The sequence below is a fragment of the Toxotes jaculatrix genome, chromosome 9 (assembly GCF_017976425.1).
Source record: "Toxotes jaculatrix isolate fToxJac2 chromosome 9, fToxJac2.pri, whole genome shotgun sequence".
NCBI classification, from domain to species: Eukaryota; Metazoa; Chordata; class Actinopteri; family Toxotidae; genus Toxotes; species Toxotes jaculatrix.
Window position 1 is genome coordinate 15,130,358 of NC_054402.1, and position 22,359 is coordinate 15,152,716.

General features: G+C 39.9%; 1 protein-coding gene and 12 non-coding genes across 13 annotated transcripts in view; 9 read left to right on the plus strand and 4 right to left on the minus strand.

The window, feature by feature from the left end:
- Positions 1–22,359, minus strand: part of LOC121187330 (cytoplasmic dynein 2 heavy chain 1) — a 111,820-nt gene that overhangs the window by 33,693 nt on the left and 55,768 nt on the right. Inside the window, exons 76-83 of the mRNA XM_041046522.1 lie at positions 21,821–21,910; positions 17,597–17,662; positions 17,411–17,461; positions 17,279–17,332; positions 16,954–17,085; positions 15,888–15,960; positions 2,716–2,876; positions 1,734–1,859 (exon numbers count right to left, since the gene is read on the minus strand). Of these exons, the coding sequence (XP_040902456.1) occupies positions 1,734–1,859; positions 2,716–2,876; positions 15,888–15,960; positions 16,954–17,085; positions 17,279–17,332; positions 17,411–17,461; positions 17,597–17,662; positions 21,821–21,910 (753 nt within the window). The remainder of the gene's footprint in view (positions 1–1,733; positions 1,860–2,715; positions 2,877–15,887; positions 15,961–16,953; positions 17,086–17,278; positions 17,333–17,410; positions 17,462–17,596; positions 17,663–21,820; positions 21,911–22,359) is intronic.
- trnam-cau lies at positions 4,935–5,007 on the plus strand. The gene has a single exon. It is a non-coding gene; the product is annotated as a tRNA-Met (tRNA).
- trnam-cau lies at positions 5,954–6,026 on the plus strand. Its single transcript has one exon. It is a non-coding gene; the product is annotated as a tRNA-Met (tRNA).
- trnam-cau lies at positions 6,568–6,640 on the plus strand. The gene has a single exon. It is a non-coding gene; the product is annotated as a tRNA-Met (tRNA).
- Positions 7,035–7,107, plus strand: trnam-cau. The gene has a single exon. It is a non-coding gene; the product is annotated as a tRNA-Met (tRNA).
- On the plus strand, positions 8,046–8,118 carry trnam-cau. Its single transcript has one exon. It is a non-coding gene; the product is annotated as a tRNA-Met (tRNA).
- trnam-cau lies at positions 8,509–8,581 on the plus strand. The gene has a single exon. It is a non-coding gene; the product is annotated as a tRNA-Met (tRNA).
- On the minus strand, positions 8,842–8,914 carry trnam-cau. Its single transcript has one exon. It is a non-coding gene; the product is annotated as a tRNA-Met (tRNA).
- trnam-cau lies at positions 10,124–10,196 on the plus strand. Its single transcript has one exon. It is a non-coding gene; the product is annotated as a tRNA-Met (tRNA).
- trnam-cau lies at positions 10,468–10,540 on the plus strand. Its single transcript has one exon. It is a non-coding gene; the product is annotated as a tRNA-Met (tRNA).
- On the minus strand, positions 10,991–11,063 carry trnam-cau. Its single transcript has one exon. It is a non-coding gene; the product is annotated as a tRNA-Met (tRNA).
- Positions 12,601–12,673, plus strand: trnam-cau. Its single transcript has one exon. It is a non-coding gene; the product is annotated as a tRNA-Met (tRNA).
- On the minus strand, positions 13,967–14,039 carry trnam-cau. The gene has a single exon. It is a non-coding gene; the product is annotated as a tRNA-Met (tRNA).

A 22,359-nucleotide genomic window follows, 5' to 3' on the forward strand; every position in this document is an offset into this window, starting at 1 on the left:
AACAGAACCCCAGGAAACGCACATGGACACAAAATACACAAAGAAAGTGGAAGACATATACTTTATAAACCTACTTAAAGTGGCACAAAAGCCCACACAATTATAAATACATACGAACAAGCACTATGAGATATGCACTTGTTACATGTAAAAGGAAGCATGATACTAATACACATATACACACATATGTCCAGAGATAGACAAACAAACACACAGAGAGTCAGCCAAATAAACAGCACACATGGTCACAAACACAGCCACACAAATAACAGCACAGTGACTAATATGGGCCGACAGGTAGAATGCAAAAATGTGTATGTTCAGGCAAAGGACAGAAGGTAATTTTAGAAATGGAAATTTGAGCAGCCAGCAGTATGTGTTTGAGTGGGCTTATTTTAATATATTTGTGGGGTCCAGAAACCTGGAGCCCACTATACTTGTGGGGACTGACAATCTTCTTAGGCACAAAAATATGGGGGCCAACAAGTTTAAATGGCTGTTTAAGGGTTCAGACTTGGTTTTAGCATTACAGTTAAAATCAGGTTAGGGTTAGGTTGAGGGTTGAGTTCAGGCATTTAGTTGTGATGGTTAAGGGGAGGGTAAGGGGTTATTGTTATGTCATTATGTCAATGACAGGTCCCTACAAATATAATAAAACAAGGATGTGTGTGTGTAACAGTGTAGTACTACACAGTATTATAGATGCATACTGACAAGCAGAGTGAAACTAGAAATTGCAAGCAAACTTTAGAGGTACCCTGTAGAGTTTCAGACCTCTGTAAGTGCTATAGAGTCATTTTTTGAGGGTGTCCCTGCTTTGTTTGTCTCATGGGTAATGCAAAATGCAGTCCTGGCAATGGTCTCACACTATTTCTCTGATCAACAGGTGGGAGTATCGTGCATAGATATGTCGCAATGCCCCAGCAAAGGCCGGGAAGAAGAAGGCAACTAGTTAATAAACGATAATGGATGCAAACCCAGTAGGATTTAAAATACTTTGAAAATACTAGTATTTTAAAGTAATTTTTAAATACTAATAAAAGTACTAATGTTTTATAAGGGCAGCATTCTCGTTTGGGCCTAAGGATATACACCATGTGTTTTGGTGAGTAACACTGAATGTAAAAATAACTTGTGTGTGTTTGCAAGAAAACTCTACAGGCCACCTTTAAGTACAGAACATCCTCCAGGCTCCCCCTTCCACTGACCTTTCCCCTTAATCTCAACTCCACCTACCTTGCACTATGAGTTTCAGATAATGTGAAGAAGTGATATTAGAATTGTTTCACTGGAATAATTTCTCTGACTTATTTTCATGGATTTATTTAACAGGATTTAGTCCATAGGACTTACCCCAAAGGACTGTTTACTGAACCCTGTCCTTGGACCTAGTGTACTTTGGAAGTCTTATATCGGATTCATTATATAAGTTTTGGACTTATTCTAATCCTCTTGCTGGACCAGTGCATCCTTTCTGTCTATCTTGTAATGTGCCTTTTCCCACCCATGGTAACTAATGCACACCTTGTAGTGCATAAATTGATCAAATGTGGCTAGAATATTATACCTGAACCACACTAACCAAAAAACACAAAATACAGAAAAAAACCAAATCTCTCTCTCTCTCTCTCTCTCTCACACACACGCACACACACACCCACACACAGACAACTGTTAAGACCTATCCCTGTGGCTTCACCAGACACACAAAGACTCACGCACAGAGCACCTACTTTTTCCAGGAGGGGCAACCATGCAGTGACGAGGTGAAGGTTTTTCAGGCAAAGCCAGTCTCCATTTCGGGAACATTCTCTGAGTGTAGCTAAGGCCACATCAGCCTGTCCCTGACCCATAGAGATCTAGACAGACAGAGAGAGCAGGGGAGTTGGAGGGGGGCAAGAAACAGAATAGTGGAATTTAAAAAAATCTGATTCTACATGGTAATTTCTCAGATGCTAGGGGCAGATAATCTGATTTAATATTTTAATTCATCTCTCTCCTTGCAAATTGAGATTCCAAATGTGATTTTTCTCCATAGAGCCGACACATTGAGGCCAGTATCTTTTAACTAATCTGATTTATATTTATATGTAACTGATTTGACTTACAGCAATGTTCTATGCAGTGGAATGCAGTGTGTACGTCTTTAGTGTTTGAGACACAGGCTCATTTGTATACATAGCAGGTTTCAGTTACAATGGTAATGGTAAAAAAAACTGCCTGTGAACTGCCTGAATAATCTTGGATAAAACATATATTAGCTATATGGTCAAATAAATTTGAGAGCAAAAAGAATATAGTTGTAGTAGTTGTAAATAGCATCTATAAGACTTTGCACTTTGATAATAAGCTTTTGGAAGGAGGTTTTGTCAAAGCTATTTAAAACTGGAGGATCCAGTTTTAATCCATCCCTTAGAAACACAATTCAAACTGTAATGAAAGAACATGTCACCCAAAGCAATGGCATGCACAGACTTCTTACTGTCTTGAAATTTATTACAGTTGATGATCTCCACTGGGAGAATATTATCAAGAGCTATGCGTCAAATATGTGTTTCAGTACAACATTCAACAACCTGTAGCACTCTCATTTTTCCCCATTTAGTTGCACAGTAGCCTATCCTGTAGATCTGATCTTGGTATTGTGTTGAGAAAAATCCCCTTGAACTTGCAAATCTGCTATGATTGCTCCCACTTTGTCCTGTTATTCACTACCTCATGATAGTTTTCTTTGCCAATGGTTTCTGCAGCGAGTTCCGCGAGCTCCTGGGACGGGTCTGCCCCTGGAGAGATGATGATCAACACCGGCTCCCATTCTAACGTCTCAGTGTAGAGACGGCGCAGGTTCAGAGGAGGGGGGGAGAGCTCTTTCATACCTGCAGAGAAGAGGAGAAGAAGATAGGAAGAGAATGAAGGGTGTGAAAGACAGATCTCTAAAGTGTGTTTCAACATATCATTTAAATTTGAAATGCTCCTCATAGTCAAAGTGACTGGATATACTGCACAGAGAGGGTGCACCAGGAGGGGACAGGTGAAAAGCAAGAAAAAAAGAGCAGGAAACAAGAAGTGGAAGTAAATCCTAGTAAGTAGCAACAAAGGGACAAGATGGAGACATAGGTAATGTATCCAAACCAAGTGGGAAAAGATGACAGGGAGACAGAGGAAGGGCATGAGCAGGGAGGGGTAGAGAGTGCCTAAAGGGGGTGGATGGGGAAGAGAGGTTTGGGGAAAGAAGAAAAGTAGAAGAAGAGGGAGAGCAGAAGAGAGGCAATGATGGAGAGAGGGCATAAGAGGAAGACACAGAGAGACAGAGTGAGAGAGATTAGGAGGATGATGTGCTGTGCATACTGAGTACTAGGTATGCAGCAGTATTCAACACACATAGCAGAAGAATACCTTGTCAGCCCCCTGGTGTTGAAAAGCCAGGCTCTTTGTGTATGTGTGTGTGTGTGTGTCAGAGAGTCTCTGCATGTGTGCGTTTCCTCACTGAGCATTAGGCTCTAATCCTGCTGTAATATATTGAATCGCATATCAGATATGAGTTAATAGTGACACACAAGCAGTGATGCGGGCACACACAGTGTGAGTGGCTGTGTTAGAAATTCCACTGTGACGTTATTCATGCATGTATCAGCAAATATCTCTTTCAGACTCACATGTGCACACGTACACGAGCGCATGCACACACACACACGCACACAAAGTGCTGCCTTTTCTGGTTGAAACGACTGCCCCAGCCTCAACATTCTTTTGGTGCCTGCTGCCAAATGCAATCTGCTGCACTGAAGTACGCACACACACTCAAGGTCTTGGTAGAGAACATCTCAGAGCGACCTTTTGCTGCATCACCATGGCAACACTAAGAAAAACAGTCATCTGACCACATGGCTTGTGATGTCTGACTGCAAAAAAAAAACAGGGGGCATTTACAGAACATGCGCGTGCACAAATACATACACAACTACCTTTGACATGGGCAGGTAATCAGTATTCGTGCTGCAGACCAGCATCCTCTGTCTGTGAATAGCAAAGTTCACCTTGGCTTTTATGACACACAGTCAGGGCAAAGAGGAGCCTAGGAAAAGACAGTGCCACAGTCTCCCTATGGTTCAAACACCGCTTAGGGGTGGGAAAACACTGAGGGGCTAAGAATTAAAGAGCAGACACTTGGTCCCACACAGCACTTGACATTACAGGCATTCGGGCTTTGCTGTTAAAATCTTTTTATCGTATTGATTAAAATCCCTGTAATTGACAGGATGCCTTTGTGTTTAAAATTTGATGGATTGTTTAAACATGAAACTGTGTCCTCTTGTCTGGATGATTAATGATAAGAAAAGCTGAAAGAGAGAGAAAGGGTTATTTTTATGTGTATGTGAAAGAGGGTTTGTATTTTAGAGAAGTAGCAGGCAAGCCAGAGCCAGTGAGCGTACACTGTGCATGTGTGTGTATGTGTGTGTGTGGTTGTGTTCACCCAGGCATGCCTGTGTGCATGAGCAGTGCCCAGGCCTGGACTGGGGGGATTGAGTGAGATTAGCTGTAAGAGGATTACAGACCATGCCTCATTAGCATACTGATTCACTGCCAAAAACACATACACATACACACAAAATCTTCTTCTCTCCTGTTCTTGTTTTTTTTTATCTGTCGCTCTCGCTCTTTCATTCAGACACAAACACACACTCTCACCCACCTCATGCACTTGTACACACACTACACTGTCATCACTGGGTTCACTTTGTGTTAAAGGAGTGTGTGGACTATCTCTATCATGATATAGTGTGTGTTTTATGACTGTCCACACACTCAAGAGTATAGATAAGCACATATGACAAACACAAAGACACCTAGACAAGCACATTGTCACACAGACAAAAGGCTGGAGTGTCAGCTTGTATGGTCACTGTGTCACTTGGTTGACAGACACTCGCGTGGCCTCGTTGGCGCAGTAGGCAGCGCGTCAGTCTCATAATCTGAAGGTCGTGAGTTCGAGCCTCACACGGGGCAGATATTTTAAGAAAATAAATTAAAATAAATAAAAACCAAAAGAGAAAATAACTACACAAGCATCATGGTAGAAATAAAATGTGCACCAAAAAGCCTTAATGGACACTCATAAATGGACTGGAGTTTCATCCTCAATGAGCCAGCATTATTATTAGCACTTTGGAGCAGCTGCATAACAGCTGACACTGAGTTTCAGTCAATAGAGCCTCTGCTATAAGTAGGAACCCAGGCAGTCAGTACAGTGGCTCACCAAAGTGCTCTCTCCTACTCTGTCTATATCTCCTCCCTTTCATCCCTTGTTGCAACCACTTCTTTTCCGCCGGGTCTCATTTGAGTGTCCTATTTAAAACATTTGTGAAACTACGTTGAGGAAAAATACAACACCGAAGTTACAACCAATCATTTTCAAAAAAAAAAAAGTGGGAGAAAACAAGTTAAGCTAGAGTTGCAACTGAAAGATATCTTCTTGTTTTCCAGGCCTTGTTTGCCAGAGGGAGATACGTGGTACATGCTGTTAAAAGTAGAGTGCCAGTAGATTTCCATAAGACTCAGAAACATGAAGCTTTCGCTGATGCCAAAAAACAATCTTCCATTTTTTGCTCGGTATAGTTTCTATTGGATTATTGTACTTCAAGATGCCTGTTTGTACTTTCAAATGTCTGCAGTGTATGTGATTCTATTGCTGACTGCAATAATATGAATGAATTATGAAAACATTCTTGCAAATTTATGTACTATTTGTAGTAAAGGATTTTCTCTTCTTTTCGTTTCCTTTTGTTCCTTTTGTCGTAGTTCGATTCTTAGTCTTGAGTTGCCTTCAATCTGCACTCCCTCCTCTTTTGTCCTGGGTCATAACACATGCATCTGAAGTTGATTACAGCCTTTGTGTGAGCACTGCAGTTTACACGATACGTACATCACGTCAATATTTAGATGAAGTGACACAGCCTCGTTGGCGCAGTAGGCAGCGCGTCAGTCTCATAATCTGAAGGTCGTGAGTTCGAGCCTCACACGGGGCAGTTGTTTTAAAACCAGGTGGGGAAAAAACACAGTGGTGAGACACAATACATACAGCTAAGCACTGCTGAGTCTGCAATGTGTGTGGTTCTGTGCTGCAAGTTAACAAGCTGACTCAATCACGGAAGTGTTCTTGCGATTACGGTTTCTTCATCAGCTGAAAGACTTTTTTTTTTCTTTTCCATTACGAGTTTGTCTCATCTTACTCAGGAAAAATGAGGCAGCCTCTTCAAATACTTGTGCCAGTTATTAGATCATTTGTGTCAAAGGTGATTTCTCTGTCTTCAAAATGATGCTGGAGTGAAGGAGGGTGTCCTGTTTGGTAAATACAATTTCTCCCTTCCCTTCATAAAATCTCTTCCTTGTGTCTCTCTTGCATCCTCGTTGAGAGGAGCTAAGAGGCCCACTTGGCATAGGAATCAAAACAATTTGATTCAAAGCTGTACTGAGAACCTGAGACTAGGGCTATATACTGCCTAACAACTTTCAGTACTAATGTCATGTTTTTTGCACATTTTTGTGTGCAAATAACATCCAAAAACAGCCTCGTTGGCGCAGTAGGCAGCGCGTCAGTCTCATAATCTGAAGGTCGTGAGTTCGAGCCTCACACGGGGCAGCTGTTTTATCAAAAAATAACCGTACAACAATAATTCATAATAGAGACAAACACTGGACAACAGGCTAACAACAGTAAAATACCAACTGTGTAAGAATTAAGAATGAGTCTCTTAAAGAATGAACTTGATTGCTCTTAGAGCTGCACTCTGACACTATGCCGCGCACATATTCATCACGGACTGTCAGTGTTATTATTTCTTTTGTTCTAGTTATATCCTTAGTCTTGTGATTCCTTTCATCTGTGCACCCCCTCTTTTGTCATGACCTTAGTGCTGGGTCATATGTCAAAGCACCTAAAGTAACAGCCTTTGTCTGAGCGTTGTTGTTATTGAGGACAGAGCACATTGTGATTTGTTTCTCTTTTTTTCCAGTTTTTTTTAAGCTTGCAGAGAGCCTCGTTGGCGCAGTAGGCAGCGCGTCAGTCTCATAATCTGAAGGTCGTGAGTTCGAGCCTCACACGGGGCAGCTGTTTTATCAAAATAACCTTACTGACAACAATAATTCATGATAGACTTTTTTTTGACAACGGATTGTCAAATAGATGTTAGTGTACCACCTCACCGTAACCATTCAGAACTGCGTCTACAGTGTATGTGACCTAAAATGTCTCATGTTCCTTCCATATTTAGATGTAAGTAAACATGTAACATATATAGGATCATACCTTCCAGCACTGTGTCCGAGCTGCTATTACAGTCTTGCCCATTGATCAGAAATGTGGTTGCCTACTGCACCAATGAGGCTGTTTCTGTACAATATCTGCACACAAAGCTGTGCACAAAACATGACACCAGTACTGAAAGTGCAATTGCATGAGATGAAGGGAGAAACTGTATTTACCAAAGAGGACATCCTCCCTCACTCCAGCTTCACTTTGAAGTCACAGAAATTACTTTTGACACAAACGATCTCATAACTGGACTAGTACAAGCATTTGAAGAGGCCACCTCATTTTCCAGAGTAAGATAAGATGAACTCGGAAGGGAAAAGAAAACAAAAGGAAAAGTCTTTTGGCTGATAAAGGAATAGTAAACAAAGTTGCACAAATATCTTCATGATTCACTCATTTCATTGAAGTCAGCATGGTAACACGCAGCGTAGAAAAACCATACCCTGGGAAGAGCTGGGAGGAGCTAAAAGACAGGGAAAAGATGCAAGCGAAGGAAGTAAGAAGCCACGTTAGCAAAATCAAATGCAACTGCACTATGACTACTGTGAAAGTACTACACTTCTAACTGGGCACTAGTACTGAAGAAGTAACTGCTGGGCATAGGAATCAAAAAAATTATTTGATTTTAAGTTGTACTGAGAACCTGAGACTAGGGCTGTATACTGTCTAACAACTTTCAGTACTAATGTCATGTTTTTTGCACATTTTTGTGTGCGAATAACATCCAAGAACAGCCTCGTTGGCGCAGTAGGCAGCGCGTCAGTCTCATAATCTGAAGGTCGTGAGTTCGAGCCTCACACGCGGCAGCTGTTTTATCAAAAAATAACCGTACAACAATAATTCATGATAGAGACAAACACTGGACAACAGGCTATCAACAGTAAAATACCAACTGTGTAAGAATTAAGAATGAGTCTCTTAAAGAATGAACTTGATTGCTCTTAGAGCTGCACTCTGACACTATGCCACGCACACATTCATCACGGACTAGAGTGTCAGTGTTGTTATTTCTTTTGTTCTAGTTATATCCTTAGTCTTGTGATTCCTTTCATCTGCACGCCCCCTCTTTTGTCATGACCTTAGTGCTGGGTCATGTGTCAAAGCACCTAAAGTAACAGCCTTTTTCTGAGCATTGTTGTTAGTGAGCACAGAGAGCAAATTGTGATTTTCATCAGTTTTTTCGAGGTTTACATAGAGCCTCGTTGGCGCAGTAGGCAGCGCGTCAGTCTCATAATCTGAAGGTCGTGAGTTCGAGCCTCACACGGGGCAGTTGTTTTATCAAAATAACCTTACTGACAACAATAATTCATGATAGAGACATACAATAGACTACATACTATAAACGTTACTGTGAAGTGTAAGAATTAAGAATGAGTCTCCAAATGAACAGACTGGATGGCTGTTGCCACAAATTCATTTCATTGAAGTCAGCTTGGGCATCACAGAACCACATACGTGAGATGCAGACTCAGCATGTAAGTACGGTGTGTCTCTCCGTTGTGTTTTGTTTCATCTGATTTTAAAACAGCTGCCCCGTGTGAGGCTCGAACTCACGACCTTCAGATTATGAGACTGACGCGCTGCCTACTGCGCCAACGAGGCTTTGTACAGGACTCAAAAAAATGAAAAAAAGAGGAAAAAAAAATCACAATTTGTTCTCTGCACCCAAGAACGACAATGTTCACACAAAGGTTGTAATCAACTTTAGATGCCTTGTGAAATGATCCAGCACTAAAGTTATGACAAAACAGGGGGCACACAGATTTAAGCACTCAAAAGACTAAGGATATAACTCTGACAAAAGAATCCTAATACGGTGCGTTTGGCAGTCAGTCTAGTCAATGGTGAATGTGTGTATGGATGAGTGCTGGACGGCGTAAAACAAAGGTGAGAGATGCTAGACTGAGAGCAGCTCTCATGGCAATCACAGACGCACAACCAATAATAAAACGCTGTTTCCATGTTTCCAGATACAAGTTCAGCCATAGACAGACCACTTTTTCATTGTCTCCATTATTCTGTATTGTTGTGACACCATAACATTTTCAACAAGAAAACTGCAATACTCTGCCAACATGTGTGATTCTAAAATGGTGTTTCTTTCATAAAGTTACAGAAAACATCAAATAATGGCTCAGAATTCTAATGTTTTTCACAGAAGGTCAGACAAAGCAAATGTTTGGGTATTTCAGTCAGATACAAATAAAACCACAAAGGCCTCAGATCCTATAAAGCCATGCAGTGTAGGATACTACTGCAATACACAGAGAAGGCGCACAGTATAAAGGTAACACAAGAATCATGCAGCCATAAACTGTATGCTTGAGTCAAAATGAGCCCTTAATGTCCTGAACTGAAAATACAAGTGCAGCTTAACCCTGTTTAACCTAACAAGAAAACAAATGAAGTCTATTTCTGCTGAACACTGATGGAGTAACAGGCTTCACCTGAGGGCTGAGACCAGCTTCTGCATCACATCCACCAAATCAATTCAACAATGAGAGACAGACACAGAGAGGGAGAGAGGTGTAACATCAGGAACTAAAGAGGGCGGGGCTGGATGTTATTTTACAGGGTTCATTACCGGTGTCTCCTGCATCACAACAACAGTTTAGAATAATGGAGAAACAAACTACATACTGTCAAAAGTAGCATTTATGTGGTTGTGGCTTTAGCGCTTTGTCTCACAAAGCATGTAGAGGATTAAAGACTTGGTGTGAGCATTATGGTTTGTAGTTACACTGTTGTTATCAAGTACAGAGACTGAATAGTTATTCTTTGACCTTTTTCATAGTTGCAAGTGCTTTTGTAGCCTCGTTGGCGCAGTAGGCAGCGCGTCAGTCTCATAATCTGAAGGTCGTGAGTTCGAGCCTCACACGGGGCAGTTGTTTTATTGGAATTAATCGCCTGGTAACAAAAACATAATGGGTGGATACATTTTACATACTATCAAGAATGAAGCACAAGACATTTGGTGAGGAAATGGAGAATTATTGGTATTTTTGGCTACAATAGCTGTGCCATGAAAATCTGATTAAAGACCAGAGAGCATCTGCATACAGAGAGCAAGAGCATTCTGGTGTGTCTGTCGTTAACAAGTACAGAGACTGAATAGTTATTCTTTGATTTTTTCCTTTATTGCAAACACTTTTGCAGCCTCGTTGGCGCAGTAGGCAGCGCGTCAGTCTCATAATCTGAAGGTCGTGAGTTCGAGCCTCACACGGGGCAGTGATATTTTACAGTAAGTATTTTACTTTGTAACATTTAAAGGAGGTAGCAATCATTACAGAGTAAAAACAAAAGTGACACGATGAAGTTATGATTATCTGTGTGAGTAGACAACAAATAAAAAGAGCCAGTGATCTCAGTCTAGCATCTCTCCCTCTCACCTTTGTTTTATGCAATCCAGCACTCTGACACCATGCCTTGCACGCATCCATATGCACGCTCATCATTGGCTAGACTGACTGCTAAATGCACCATATTATTATTTCTTTTGTCAGGTGAGTTTCCAAACAGATTGTTCTTTCAGATTTTCATGGCACAGCTATTGTAGCGAAAAATACCAATAATTCTCCATTTCCTCACCAAATGTCTTGTGCTTCATTCTTGATAGTATGTAAAATGTATCCACCCATTATGTTTTTGTGATCAGGTGATTAATTCCAATAAAACACCTGCCCCGTGTGAGGCTCGAACTCACGACCTTCAGATTATGAGACTGACGCGCTGCCTACTGCGCCAACGAGGCTGCGAAAGCAAGAATAATTATTCAGTCTCTGTACTTGATAACAACAGTGTAACTACATACCAGAATGCTCACACCAAGTCTTTAATCCTCTACATGCTTTGTGAGACAAAGCGCTAAAGCCACAACCACATAAATGCTACTTTTGACAGTATGTAGTTTGTTTCTCCATTATTCTAAACTGTTGTTGTGATGCAGGTGACACCGGTAATGAACCCTGTTAAATAACATCCAGCCCCGCCCTCTTTAGTTACTGATGTTACACCTCTCTCCCTCTCTGTGTCTGTCTCTCATTGTTGAATTGATTTGGTGGATGTGATGCAGAAGCCGGTCTCAGCCCTCAGGTGAAGCCTGTTACTCCATCAGTGTTCAGCAGAAATAGACTTCATTTGTTTTCTTGTTAGGTTAAACAGGGTTAAGCTGCACTTGTATTTTCAGTCCAGGACATTAAGGGCTCATTTTGACTCAAGCATACAGTTTATGGCTGCATGATTCTTGTGTTACCTGTGTATTATATGGTGCACCTTCTCTGTGTATTGCAGTAGTATCCTACACTGCATGGCTTTATAGGATCTGGGGCCTTTGTGATTTTATTTGTATCTGACTGAAATACCCAAACATTTGCTTTGTCTGACCTTCTGTGAAAAACATTAGAATTCTGAGCCATTATTTGATGTTTTCTGTAACTTCAAAATACTTTGTAGAGTGCATCACTTGTATACTTACATCTGGATATGAAAGAAACACCATTCTAGAATCGCACGTTGCAGACTTGAAAATTTTGTGGTGTCACAACAATACAGTATAATGAAGACAAAGACCACATAGTAATAACAGTAAGGGTGTAAGAATGGAAAAGTGGTCTGTCTATGGCTGAACTTGTATCTGGAAACATTACCACTTCACCAACAATCATTCAGCAGTGTTTTATTATTGGTTGTGCATCTATGATTGCCATGAGAGCTGCTCTCAGTCTAGCATCTCTCCCGCTCACCTTTGTTTTATAAGATAAGATAAGATTAGATAAGATACACCATTATTAGTCCCACAATGCGGAAACTGCACCCGTCACAGCAGCAAGAGGAAGATACAGGCACTCAGAATATACAAAAAATCAAAAATATAAAGACTCCAGATTTACCTTTAGAAAAATAATAAATACTATAAACAATACTATACACAATATGACCATGAACACAGTGTGAGCAGCACAAAATGTCCATATATATGTGAGCAGTACAAAATGCAATGCAATCCAGCAATCATCCATACACACATTCACCACTGACTAGACTGACTGCCAAACGCACCGTATTATTATTTCTTTTGTCAGAGTTATATCCTCAGTCTTTTGCTTCCTTAAACATGTGAACCCCTTCTTTTGTCAGAACTTTAGTGCTGGGTCATGTCACAAGGCATCTAAAGTTGATTATAGCCTTTGTGTGAGCATTTTGTCGTGCACAGACATTGTTGATATTGAGCACAGACATCAAACTGTTATTGTTTCACTTTTCTTTCAATATTTCAAAGGCTTCCTATGGCCTCGTTGGCGCAGTAGGCAGCGCGTCAGTCTCATAATCTGAAGGTCGTGAGTTCGAGCCTCACACGGGGCAGCCTTTTTGAGGCAAATCACAAAATACAGTGAAGTGGAGACATATAGATGAATAAGTACACTATAATTCCATTATTTGCTATGTGAAACCTAACCACATAGCCTCATTGGCACAGTAAGCAGCCCACTGCTCTTGTAGTGCTTTTGAAAGTCATGAGTACAAGCCTTATCCAGTTTTACAAAAATGTATCACCTGACAACAAAACATAATGTTGGAAACGCAGTTTACATACTGAACCAAATGTGTTATGTAAAAATTCTTAATCATTTTACAACTGATTTTGAAAACATTATTGTTCTCTTTAGATATTTGTCTGTGATTGTCTTTAGGGTTAGGAGAATGCTCCCAGTCCAGCATCTCTCCTGCTTATCTTTCCAACACTCTGCACCATACCTCTCACTCATCCATGCACACACACCACTGACTAGACTAACTTGCATATACCATTGCATTCTCATTTCTTTTGTGTTATAGTTCATAGCTTTTTGCTTCCTTCAGCCTGCGTCACCCCTCTTTGTCATGGCTTCAGCGCTGGGTAATGCCACAGGGCATTTAAGGTTGATTACAGACTTTGTGTGGGCATTTTGGAGCGCAGATATATTGTTGTCTCTGAGAATAGAGACTCAATTGTTATTCTTTGACTTTTTCCATAATTGCAAACACCTTCATAGCCTTGTTGGCGCAGTAGGGAGCGCCTCATTCTCATTATCTGAAGGTCATGAGTTTGAGCCTCAAACAGGGCAAGTTTTTTTTTATTAAAATAAATCACAGTGGGACAGATAAATGCTACAGAGCAAACTGTCCAGTTAAGTGCAAGTAGTTTGGCATTCAAATTGAAAATTTGACTGTTCATGGCTAAATCTGAAATTAAAAAAGTTTTGATTTGGAATTTATGGTGAATGGTGGAGACATAGACTGTATTGCTGTAACTTGACCACTGGTCTGGTCTCGGATGCAATCACAGATTCACACCAGCTGACTTTACTGTCAAAAACCACTGGAACAGCACAATGTAAATTCTCTTTTGGGTTGGGTTTTCTCATTAAAATAAGCCTTGAGTTATTGTTTATTCTCTAATGAATATTCATATGACAAAGATGCTGACGACCAAAGCACATAGATGTCCCCAAGGTTAACCCAGTAAGGCTTTTTAAAATGCATGTGTGTTTTGGAATACAGTATAACTGACAAAGACAAGTGCATGAGCAAAGAGGAAAGGGAATAAAGAGAGTGCTCCTGTATCCAAAGTACAAAAGCATGTAAGTAAGTTGTTTCATCTGATTTTAAAACAGCTGCCCCGTGTGAGGCTCGAACTCACGACCTTCAGATTATGAGACTGACGCGCTGCCTACTGCGCCAACGAGGCTCTGTACAGGACTCAAAAAAATGAAAAAAAAATCACAATTTGTTCTCTGTACCCAAGAACGACAATGTTCACACAAAGGTTGTAATCAACTTTAGATGCCTTGTGAAATGATCCAGCAGTAAAATTGAAACCTTATGCTGTTATATTATGCTATTACTGTTGTGTTATGTAAGCTATTACTCCTCTGTAACAGTATATTAGGAAGCACACTTAATATTTCCAAATGAGATGATCAGAGAGAGAGGTAAATGCCTAACATCTGGACAACAAAGAATTTACTATGCAAGGAAAGCTTCATAATGATCAGCTGAGATTATGCGTCAATGAGTTGTTTCAGTTTTATTTTGTAAATTTAGTAAATCTAATCAGAGTAGCAACTTTTAAGATTTTTTTTTTCCTTTCTTTAACCTGCATGTTTAATTGTCTGGAAAATTACTTTTGGCATTAGTGATTAACTGGACCGCGAGCTGCTCTGAAACAGCCAAAAACAACACACACGAAAAAAACACACAAAAAAAGGCTGATATTTTGATGGGCAGATGAATGTACATGCTCTTGTTCAAACAAACAAAACAACCCTACACAGCTAACCGAGGCAGAACACAGCGCACACAAACTCCCACAAATCAGATTTATACAAATACATGAACACCTGCATATTAGTTTCACCTGACACCAATTAGCAGCGTCCCAGATAGTGCAGTCAGATCCCAACACACCATTAGAATTATCTGGACTGAATGAATGGGCTCATTAAACACAATAAACCAGCGACTCTCGAGCAGCATCATAACTGTATATGTATGTGTGTGTACTTTTGGAGCTATCTTTGTGAGGACCCATTTGAGAACAGACCTCACAGAGTGAGGACATTTAGGGAAAGTGAGGACATTTTGGTTGGTCCTCACAACTTCAAAGGGCTGTTTACGGGTAAAGACTTGGTTTTAGGGTTCAAATTAGAATTATGTTCAGATAAGAGGGTGAGGGTTTAGCAGTTTGAATGGTTAAGGTTAGGGTAAGGGGCCAGGGAATGCATTATATCAATGAGGGTCCGTACAAAGAAGTACAAGTGTGTGTGTGTCAGTGTGAGAGAGCAGGTTCATGCTTGTTTGTGTGTTTGTGTCAGTGTGGGAGAGAGAGACAAAGAAAGGAAAACAGAGAGAAAGCGTACGCCTGGCTCTGTGCAGACATCCCTGTACCCAATGATCTGTTGTGACCCCAAAGACTAATATGCATGATCCGCACCCAGCAGACTGGAAATTAGTATAATAAGAACAACTACATGTCCATGGTGTCTGAAGTTGTCCATGAGTGTATCTGCTAGGGAGTCTAACTGAGGCTTCACTGTGATGAAAGACACATTAAGAGGACTATCATGGAAAAAAGAAAACACACCATTGGTGAGAAGTGGATAGGTATGAGAGACGTCAAGCATAAAAGCCTTGTCTGAGAATATTTTGCTTGAGAGGTGGGTGAAGGCAGAAAGTGCTTGTGAAAAACAAAGCATCCTTCTTGATTGCAAATGAATGCCAAGGTAAAGTAGTTACATCACAAGGAATGAAAGAGGATCTATTCATTCATGATGTATACAGATAATTATTCAGAGCAATCACACTCAAAGTCACTGAACCTTGTTTGAAACAAACCGAAATAATATTGCTTATATTTTTCAACTGCTAATCATAACTGCCTTACTTTGTACAAAACACAGCTTCAGTTTACCATCCCAGTGTTTCCCCCAAAAGCATGATAGTAGAGTGGTACTGAACATTTCTTTCCCTCTTAGGCAACATTGATAAATGATTAAAAGAAAAAAAAAAACGGAAAGCCCTAATATGAACCACTTACCCAGGGCCTGGGAGGCAAATGCTGCCATGGCACTCTGCAGTCGATCTGGTCTGACCGCCTGAACCAATAATAGCTGGGGATGAAAGAAATGTCCAGTAAAACAGAGGATCAGTCATTCTCATTTCAAACACAAATGTTACATATCCAAACAATCAGCTTAATATATCTGAGAGCACAATGCACAAAGTAAATGAGTAAGTCATTCGGTTTGACAGTCAAGTGTGCATGCTTGACTTTAGTGATAAGTGGCTTCTACCTTGTTCATGCTTGGAAATCAAGCTGAAGTCTTTATTTAACCTCAAACCCACATTTGAAGGGGTGTGCTCAAAGACAGAATCAAACGTTTTATTTTCTACTGTTATCATGCTGCTTTCTCCTTAACAGTGTAAAAAAACCCCCCCAAAACAGTGGATTCAATGGGTTGTCATTACCGCCATCAAAGTAAAAACTACAAAGAATTTGGAGAGTGTATACCTCCGTCAATGTTCTAAATTTGTTGCAAAAATGAGAAAGGAATTAGGAGGTTCTGATATGTATCTACATTTAGATCTATATCCCAAGAAAATTAGTGATTGACAATAATACTGACTTCTGGAGCATACTTAAACCCTATTTTTTGTACAAGGATGTGGTCATGGAAACCGATTTATGGTTGTTTAAACTGAAAATGGTGTAAGAACATCAATAGGCAAAACACCATTAAATTTGGTAGGAAATGCACACTGCATTTAAGATTCATGCAGATTTGTATCGCATGGTGTGTGCGTTTGTGGATTTGAACCAACAAATCCACAAAGAAAAGAATAATGTACTTTATAAATGGCCACATGGCGGCACTAACTACACTACAGCCTAATCAGACTAATTTTCCTGACCCATGCACAATCTTTACAAAAACATTTAATTCAAATCTGCTGACATGGACACAATCAAACAAACTGAGCTGAAAACAGAACTTTGTTGGCAGAGGTAACAAATATGTGTGTAGACTTCTGATATTTTCTGTAAATAATGATTCGTTGTTCAATTTGGCTGATGAAATGACTGGTTTTGATTGAAAGCTGACCTGCTGGAAGGGAGTAATCTTCTTGGCAACGGAGGATGGGATTTCCTGTTCACACTGTGAGCTCTGAAAGAAGGACAGCCAAAGGTCTGAGTCACTCAAACACAGGGATTGGTAGAGGGCTGGGAATGTAGCCTGTGAAAGGAGGATGGCAAAAGTTTTAATGGGTGAATGAAATAAAGTTAGATGAATACATTTAATCTTTACTCCATTCCGGAATACATCACTGGCGTTCTATTTTAAACGCCATAAACTTTAAACTGTGCATCGTGTACTGTATGTTGAATTTGCATGTTTGTGTATGGCGGTGCATATAGTGGGTGTTTACTTTAAAAATGGCCACTGCTCCATGCCTCTCCTGATCAATCCAAGAGGGGAACTCCTGCCAATACAGAAGAAGTGTAAGACAGAAATTGGATCATGTTTTCTCATTTTAAGGACAAAAAAGTTATTCTCTTACCTCTTTCTTAAACATTTCTCCTACGATGGCTCCAGTGAAGACATCCCATTCCTACAGTTAAACAGAGTGTTAAGGGTGAAATTCGCAGGTCTAAAGTAAACATTTCTATATTTATTTTTTTATATTTATTTGTTACTGAAAAGAGCATTAATGCTATCCTAAAAATGTAGATACAGAAATACTCACATTCTCCCCAAAGAGCTCAGGGTACATGCCTTTCACAAAGTGCATAGCAAACATCAACTGGTCAGCCTGAGACAGAGACAAGGACACAGAGAGAGACCTTTGATGGTAAGTGTCACATATGAGAATTTCCTATTTTGACCTGCTAGAATCTCGACTACGAACACAAACATTCACGGTAGAGAAGAAAACATTAGTATCTCATCCAAGGGCCAACACATTCATATTCCCCCTGCATGATAAGCAGCTCAGTCTGCCTAACTAAAGGCTACAGCCTGAAAAAAAACCCCAAGGACTTCAAGAACTACACTGTCTGTTGTATTATCCCTACACACACTCTCTATCTTTATGTCTGCCTCCCTTTCTTTCTCATCTGCTGGTCAAGTTTGAGAGAGATAACAGACAAAAGCCACTAATCAAGATGCTTATCCCAGTCCCATCTATGAAAAGAAACAGAAAGACACTGAGTAAGGAACAGAGAAATGGAAAGAACACAGAGAGAAAATGTAGAAACTCTCACACAGACACACTTACACACACCCTCACACACACCTGATGGATGATGCAGGAAGGTCCTGTTCAATGACTCACTTTTTTCCTCACAAGATTAAATCCTCTAATCCCAGAGCTTCATTTTTTTATCTTGATGAAAAACAAATTTATGCTGAAATTTATTTTAAAGACAAACAGAAAGAATGTGGAGACAGAAGGACAGAAAGACTAAAGTTTTAGTGAAACCACGTTACTGCAGTACATCTAACCTGGTTCTTGATTTCCTGCCACAAGCATGTTTGTTGAAAATGCTTTTGGTTTCTAACATTTTTTGTGACAGCTCAAAATGAGAAACACTCAGTGTAGCTTTGCTTACACACCTGACTTTAACAACTTCTGCTAAAAGCTCTATATCACTGTCTTATTTCTCTGTACAGTTACAGTATGCACTATGACTCTGACACTCTCTGACACAAATTACAATACCACAATACTTCTTCACCAAACTTGTCACGCTGCCTCCGTGCTGGTCATGCATATTTATGTAAATCTCATTTTATGCATTTAACAACTGGCTGGCAAGGACAACCAAATTAGAAGTAGAATGCAATTCAGTAATACTTCTCAATGGTGTGTTTTGTAAAGTGGCAATACGTCAAATGACTGGGTTAATCTAATCACTCTGGCTATTCACAGTAAAACTGCTATCACTGCTACCAGATGCAGGCATTGTTACAGAAAAATAATTTAATCAGACTGGAGGACAACTGAATCTATGCATATCAACATTTTCCAAAGCTTCAAAAACCTTCCAAACGCATCTCTGGCTGTCACCTAATATTACAACCTGTACTTTTACGAACAGCTGCAGAACCAGCTTGAGCTGCGGTGAGGCTAACCTTCAGGTTACATTTGGACCAGAGCTCTGCACTGCCCTGCCCTTTCTCCGACCCTCTCCATGGTTCATCTCTTGAGCCGATGTCTGAATGATTTACACCAAGTTGCCAAGTTCAGCTCTACTGAAGTGACAGTGGATACAGTGGAACCAAGGGAGTCGAGCAATATGATACGACTGATCAAAGAAAGAACAGCACAATATGCTATTTGTGTGTGTGTGTGCGCGTGTGTACATGTCTGTGAGTTTTTGGAGTGTGCGCCTATATGTGTCAGAGAGAAATGAAGCAAACAGAGTGCAATGAGGATGAAAGTATGTTAGTGTGTGTGTGTGTGTGTGTGTGTGTGTGTGTGTGTGTGTGTGTGTGTGTGTGTGAACTGCTGTCATACTGACACTCTGACAGGACAGGAACCTCAGCAGACAGTACAACCTGGAATATGTCACACTTCAGCACATCACTGCAACTCAAACTGCTGCATGCACACAAGAGATTCATCCACATTCACACACACACAGTTTATGTCCTGAACACTTGTACCTGCGACCCAATGCATAAAAGACCTAACATAAGATCTAACATAACATAAGCATTTGTACTGTATCTGGACATCAATACTCCTTAAACACAATTAAACGTACACAAATACACAGTTTTATTGTTGTCCATCTATGAGGGTTTACTACTTGCCTTCTTTAGTTATGGTTTTGTTATTGTTGCATGTTTTCTATGGACTTGGACAATGGACAAAGACAGGAAGTGACACTGCTGCATCTTAAGAACTTATTTTGTCACAGTAAAGTTACAGCTCCAGGTCATTGCAGGGGTAATAATATATGCACCTTTCTCTGTCCTGTAATTTTCAATTTAATAATGGGTTTGTTTTTCCAAACTTTATGCTAATTGGCAACGTTTCAAATATTATATACACTGTGAGACCAATCCAAGGCCAAAGTGATGGGATGACACTTGTTCTCGAAGCATCTGTTTCAGATATGTGCTTGCCTGTTCAGCAAAAACACCTTTTTCATTTAAATATACTGCCCTGTCAATTAAGAAAATACTATTAAGCTTAAGATTGCTATCAATAATATTAATAAGATATTAATATTACATTGACAAATCCAGGCAATGCGGAAAAACACGGACCACATTTAACTTAACAAATAAAAATAGCTTCATGTATTAGTAGAAAATGAAAGCTGTTCAAAATATAAAACATCTCATTATAGGTCAAACATAGTGAGCTTAACAAGTTTACACCTGCCCTCAAGATAAAAACCAAACAAAAAAAAAAAAAAACAACAATTTTTCTTCATGAGAGGTTCAACAATCAATATTTGGTAGAATAACCCTAATTCTTTGTTACAGCTTTGATGCATCGAGCCATGCTCAATCAATACCTTATTAAGCTGAATCAGTTGTGTTTGTGGTGGAATTTAACACAAATACAGAACAGTCTGAGCGCTTACTGCTGCCATAACAAAAATACAGCTATTCCAAAAGTATGAGGTGGTCTGTTCATTTTTCCCCGAAGATGTACATCATAATGTTTTTTCATCTTGATTCCATTTTTCTGATCTAATTATCCTTGTCTTTTTGCTCTCACCACCCTGTCCTCATTTTTTGCCAACCCCCCTCTCTCATTATCCACCTTTATCTTTTCACTGGACGCCATCTTCCACCTCTCTCCTTTTCTGAGTGTTGACAGGAGCACGGATAATGTAGTCCAGTGTTTCCTCTCCGCTAATAACTGTCTATTTGTGTGTATGTGTGTGTGTGCATGTGTGTGTTTGTGTGGAAGTGTCAACTAGATAGCCTACGTGGTCAGCACAGCTACTGTGATTCTGCTTGAAACAATGAGACACACACACACACAGACACACACACACACACAGGCAGAGAAATTACATTTGCCATTTACTACCTGATCAATGCAATGATTGCTGTGGTGGTCAATACTGGACACTTCATTAGTGTGTTAATGGCAGAGGTTTGATTGTATAAGTGTGTAAATGTATGTGTTTATCTGATTGTGATCAATAAGAATAATACTATGCAAGGTGAGAACAACCAACCACGTTACTAGTTAAAACACCTAACTGACAGTTTTAGCCTTTAACCTTGTGTTATGATTGGATGGAAGATCAGATTTAGCAAATTTTAATGTAAGGATTGGGAGAGTAAAGCAGGTATATACATTTGAAGAAAACAACATGCCACAATGATTTTTTTTTCTTTTTTTAATAAGTCTTAATAATTGTTGCAGGCACCTGTTGTACTTTCAGTTGTTGTTCAGTCCATATTTCAGGTTTAGAAAGCTAGACCGATGGCTGATGAGCCTCAAAAATGAACACATAAATAAAGGACTATTTGCGTTTGTAAGTTTAATTCAGTCAACTCCTAGTCTGCAGAATCAATTTTTTTCACCAGTTAGTGTCAGACAAGTCCGTTGAGGAATGATCTACTTATTCATAACAACATCAGGTAGTTTGGCAAAAGGATTTCTTCTCCTTGGCTCATGATAAATGATGTGTTTATGGCCGATTTTTGTTTTTGAATTAACAACCATCATTTGAATCAACTTAACAAGGAGCTATTGGGCAGAAATAAAATGTCTGGGGATCTAAATAAATTTAAAAAATGTGTTTTTCAAAACAAGCTGACCCTGTTTTGCAATGCAAACCCATCTAATGCCTCGAGCTAAACGCCTCATTTGGTGTCACTACCCAGTTATCTCACTACACACCATCCTATACAAATCACCAGAGTTATAGCAGGAATTTTTAGAGATGCTCAAAACCACATTTGTTCTAGTTCTGTTTGTAAGTGTGTGTATTACCTTGAAAAGCGACCGGCAGACATACTCATACACCATATTCTTCAAGCTTGCCTCCAAAGCAGAAATCCTGGCTTCAGTATTCTCTGCTTCCTAAAAGGCACACACATATACACACACAGTTAGTGATCTGAGAGATAAAAAGGGGCAAGGGCCATTAAACTGGGTGAGATGATGTTAGTTTGAGGGATCTCCTGTCACAAAAGAGATTCCAAGGGTTTATTTCCCAGCCTTCATTAATATGAAACAGTCCTTGTGTATTTAATGTGCTTTGTTTGAGCTAAATTCGAGCTGGTTGTGTGAGCGGAGATGGAATTAAAAAGTTAGCAGTGAGCGTCCTCTCCTCCTGTCACATCAGGGTAACCTGACTGACTCAGGGTTGTTCAACAGACACAAATAAATACAGTTAACTTGTATGTATTTTCTTCATTTTCATTATTTTTCTCTCTGACTCACAAATCACCACAGAGAGACCTGACATAATTGAAGCACCAGAGAGTTGGTGGAGGTCAGAGTTTCTCTTCTGATATTTTATAGTAGAA